General features: G+C 47.4%; 2 protein-coding genes across 2 annotated transcripts in view; both read left to right on the plus strand.

Annotated features, from left to right (window-relative positions):
- LOC112956756 (filamin-A-like) overlaps positions 1-2,765 on the plus strand; it is a gene marked incomplete at its 5' end in the record, with an annotated part of 26,194 nt that extends 23,429 nt beyond the window's left edge. The window contains one exon of the mRNA XM_026050235.1: positions 2,704-2,765. Coding sequence (XP_025906020.1) covers positions 2,704-2,765 — 62 coding nt within the window. The remainder of the gene's footprint in view (positions 1-2,703) is intronic.
- A 373-nt stretch (positions 2,766-3,138) lies between these two features.
- The window catches only part of LOC112956755 (60S ribosomal protein L10), a 4,155-nt gene continuing 3,600 nt past the window's right edge, over positions 3,139-3,693 (plus strand). The window contains exon 1 of the mRNA XM_026050234.1: positions 3,139-3,208. Within this exon, the coding sequence (XP_025906019.1) occupies positions 3,139-3,208 (70 nt within the window). The remainder of the gene's footprint in view (positions 3,209-3,693) is intronic.

The raw sequence follows: 3,693 nt of genomic DNA on the forward strand, positions 1-3,693 counted from the left end.
ATCAGGGAGGGACCCCCCCTTTCTGCCGCTTCCATCATGTATCTCTCTCCTCCTCCCCTGCCCCCCCACTTTTTTTTTATTTAGTTATTTTAATTTATCTTTTTTAACAGGACTATTGGAGTGGGGGTGTCACCCAGCGCTGACACCCCAAGGTGCTGGCCAAGGGGCTGGGGCTCAGCAAGGCCTTCGTGGGCCAGAAGAATTCCTTCACGGTGGACTGCAGCAAGGCCGGTAGGCACCGCGCTGGGGCTGGCACTGAGGGAAACGGCGCCGCCGGGGGACGGTTCGTGAAGGAAAAAAGGTCTCATTTCCCTCAAGAGGGGACTCTCGTGAGGGAAAACCTCATTTGAAACCCTGTTTTGAGGGAAAAGGCTCTGTTGTGGGGCTTTTTTTGAGGGAAAAACTGTCATTTGGCTCTGCTTTTTGAGGGAAAGAGAATCTTTTGGAGGGAAAAGGACTATCTGTGCAGTTTGTTTTTGAAAAAAAAAAAAAATGTCCTTTGGTTCACTTCTTTTTGAGGGAAAAGAACCACCTTGAGCATCTTTGTGAGGGAAAATTGTCATTTGGATCTCTTTTTGATGGAAAATGCCCTACAATTGCCTTTTTTGAGGGAAAAGCCCCTCCTTGGACATCTTTCTGAGGATTTTTTTGAGCTATGGGTTTTTTTTTGAGGGGAAAAAATTCACTTGGGTCTCTCTTTCAGCAACAGTTCCTACTATGGCACTTTTTCGAGGGAAAATGCTCACTTTGGTAATCTTTGTGAGGGAGGATGCCCTGCTATGGCACTATTTTTTGAGGAAAAAAGTGTCATTCAGGTCTCTTCTTGAGGGAAAAGGCCCCACTATGGGACTTTTTTGAGGGAAAATCTGTAGTTTAGGTCCCTTTTTTGAGGGAAAATCCCCACTTTGGGCGACTGTTTGAGGGAAAAAGCGCCTGCTATGACACTTTTTCTGAGGGAAAAACTGTCACTTGGGTCTCTTTTGAGGACAAAAGCCATTTTATGACACTTTTTTTTGAGGGGAAATCTGTGGTTTGTGTTCCTTTTATGAGAGAAAAGCCCCACTTTGGGCAACTCTTTGAGGGAAAGATTGTCATTTGGGTCTCTTCTTGAGGGAAAGGGCTCTGCTACCGCACTTTTTTTTTTTTTTTTTTTTGGTTAAAAAAAAGTGTTGTTTAGGTCTCTTTTTGAGGGAAAAGCCCCACTTTGGGCATGTTTTTGAGGAAAAGATTGTTGTTTGGGTCTCTTTCTGAGGGAAAAGACCCAGTTTGGACATCTTTCCGAGGATAAAAGCCCCGCAATGGGACTTGTTTGAGGGAAAAACTGTCATTTGGTTTTCGTTTTTAAGGTAAAAGCCCCATTTTTGGGATCTTTCTGAGGGAAAAGGCCCCACAATGGGACTTTTTTGAGATAAATGATGTTGCTATGGGAATTTTCCGAGGGAAAATCCGTCATTTTGGTCTCCTTTTTGAGGGAAAAACCCTGCTTTGGTCCTCTTTCTGAGGGAAAATGCCCTACTGTTACACTATTTGAGGACAAAATGCCCTGGTGTGGCACTTTTTTTAGGGAAAATCTGTGATTTGGGTCCCTTTTTTGAGAGAAAAGACTCATTTTGGACATTTTTTTTTTTGAGGGGAAAATGCCTTTCTATGGCACTTTTTTGAGGGAAAAAAAATGTCCTTTTGGTCTGCTTTTTGAGGGAAAAGCCCAACTTCAGGCACCTTTTTGAGGGAAAATACCCTGCTATGTCACTTTTTTGGAGGGAAAAAAATGTCATTTGGGGGTCTCTTTGCAGGAAAAGCCCCACTTTGGGCCTCTTTTTGAGGACAAAAGCGCTGCTATGGGACATTTTTTGTGGGCAAAAATGTCTTTTAGGTCTCAATTTGAGAGAAAAGCCCCACTTTGGGCATCTTTTTGAGGGAAAATGCCTTGCTATGACATTTTTCTGAGGGAAAAGGCTCACTTTGAGCAACTTTTTGAGGGAGTAGACCCTGCTATGACAGTGTTTTGAAGGGAAAAGGTGCCATTTGGTTCTCTTTTTGAGGGAAAAGCCCCACTTTGGGCATCTTTATGAGGAAAAAAGTCCCACTATGAGACTTTTTTTGAGGGGAAAAATACAATTTGGGTCTCTCTTTGAGCAACAATTCCTGCCATGGCTTTTTTTTTATTATTATTATTGTTTTTATTTTTTTTATTTTTTTAGGGAAAACATCCACTTTGGGCATCTTTGTGAGGAAAAATGTCCTGCTATGGCACTTTTTTTTTAGAGAAAAACTGTAGGTTTGGTCTTTTTTTGAGAGGAAAGTCCCACTTTGGGCAACTTCTTGAAGGAAAATGCCCTACTATGACCTTTTTTCTTTTTGAGGGAAAATCTGACATTTAGGTCTCTCTTTGAAGGAAAAGGCTCTGCTACAACACTCAACAAAACAAGCTGTCCTTTAAGTCTCTTTTTGAGGAAAAAGCCCCACTTTGGGTATCTTTTTGAGGAAAAATGCCCTGCTATGGCACTTAAAAAAAAAAAAAAAGTCATTTATTTTACTTTTTGAGGGAAAAAACCCACTTTGGGCATCTTTATGAGGGAAGAAATTGTCATTTGGATCTGTTTTTGACGGAAAATGCCCTGCTAAGGCACATTTTTTGAGAGAAAAAGCCCTGCTATGGGACATTTTTGAGGTAAAAGCTGTCGCTTGTGTCTCCTTTTTGAGGTAAAAGCCCCGCTTTGGGCATTGAAATCTTCACCTTGTTCTGCTTCATCTTGTTCTCTTAATGGGGCCTCAGGTGGGGGGTCCCCTGCATGTATAGGTTGTCCCTTATATATCTGTACACACACACGCACACACATTTATTTTATTTATATATATATAGAGAGAGGGGTTAGGGCCCATAGCTCGAGACCCGGAAGGGGACAGAGCTTGTGGGGGTTGAGGGCCCCCAGCTATCGTTTTCCCTTATATATTAGAGGGTCAGAGCAGGGAGGAGATGTAAATGTATGGGGCGGATCCTGTGCATTGAGGGGTCTATACGTTGGGGTCCAATATACATAGGGGTGGGGCGAGCCTATAGCCGTGGCCTTCGCGTTTCTGAGCCCGGTGTATGCAAGTACGGCAGCGCCTGTGCCTTTTATGCAAACGAGCTACGGTATGCAAATATACGCGCCCACGTCACGCCCCAGCCTCGTCCAGGCCAATGGGCTCACAGAGAGCCACCCACGTGAGGCGCGGAGGACTGACACTCTATGGTGCAGCCGGGGGAAGATGGAGCGTCCCTCGGCGAGGAAAGGGCAGGCTGTGCGCATGCGCAGAACTCCTAGCCCGCCCTTGACGGCGCGAGCGGGTCACAAAATGGCGGCGCGGCCGCGCGCTGCGCATGTGCAGAACTCTATGATCGCTCCCGTAGGCAACAGCGGCCCGGCGGACTGCGCATGCGCACCGCCTCAGTCTTCCCTCATTGGCTCCCGTGCCGGATGCGGTGGCAAGGGGGGCCACCGCCGTCTCGATAACCCGGAAGCGGCGCCGGCAGCTCCCCGCGCAGCGACGCGCGGCGCCGGGGCCGCTTCCGGGGGAGGGGCAACATCCGCCGAGCGCGGCGGGCCGGGGCGGCGAGAGCGAGTCCTCCCGGAGCGCCGCCGGAAGTTGCGGGGCGTGGCCGGAAGCTGCGGGGCGTGCCCGGTATATAAGGGGCGCGCAGGCGCCGCC

This window comes from Nothoprocta perdicaria, unplaced genomic scaffold, assembly GCF_003342845.1.
Source record: "Nothoprocta perdicaria isolate Ctin4 unplaced genomic scaffold, notPer1 scaffold_661, whole genome shotgun sequence".
NCBI classification, from domain to species: domain Eukaryota; kingdom Metazoa; phylum Chordata; class Aves; order Tinamiformes; family Tinamidae; genus Nothoprocta; species Nothoprocta perdicaria.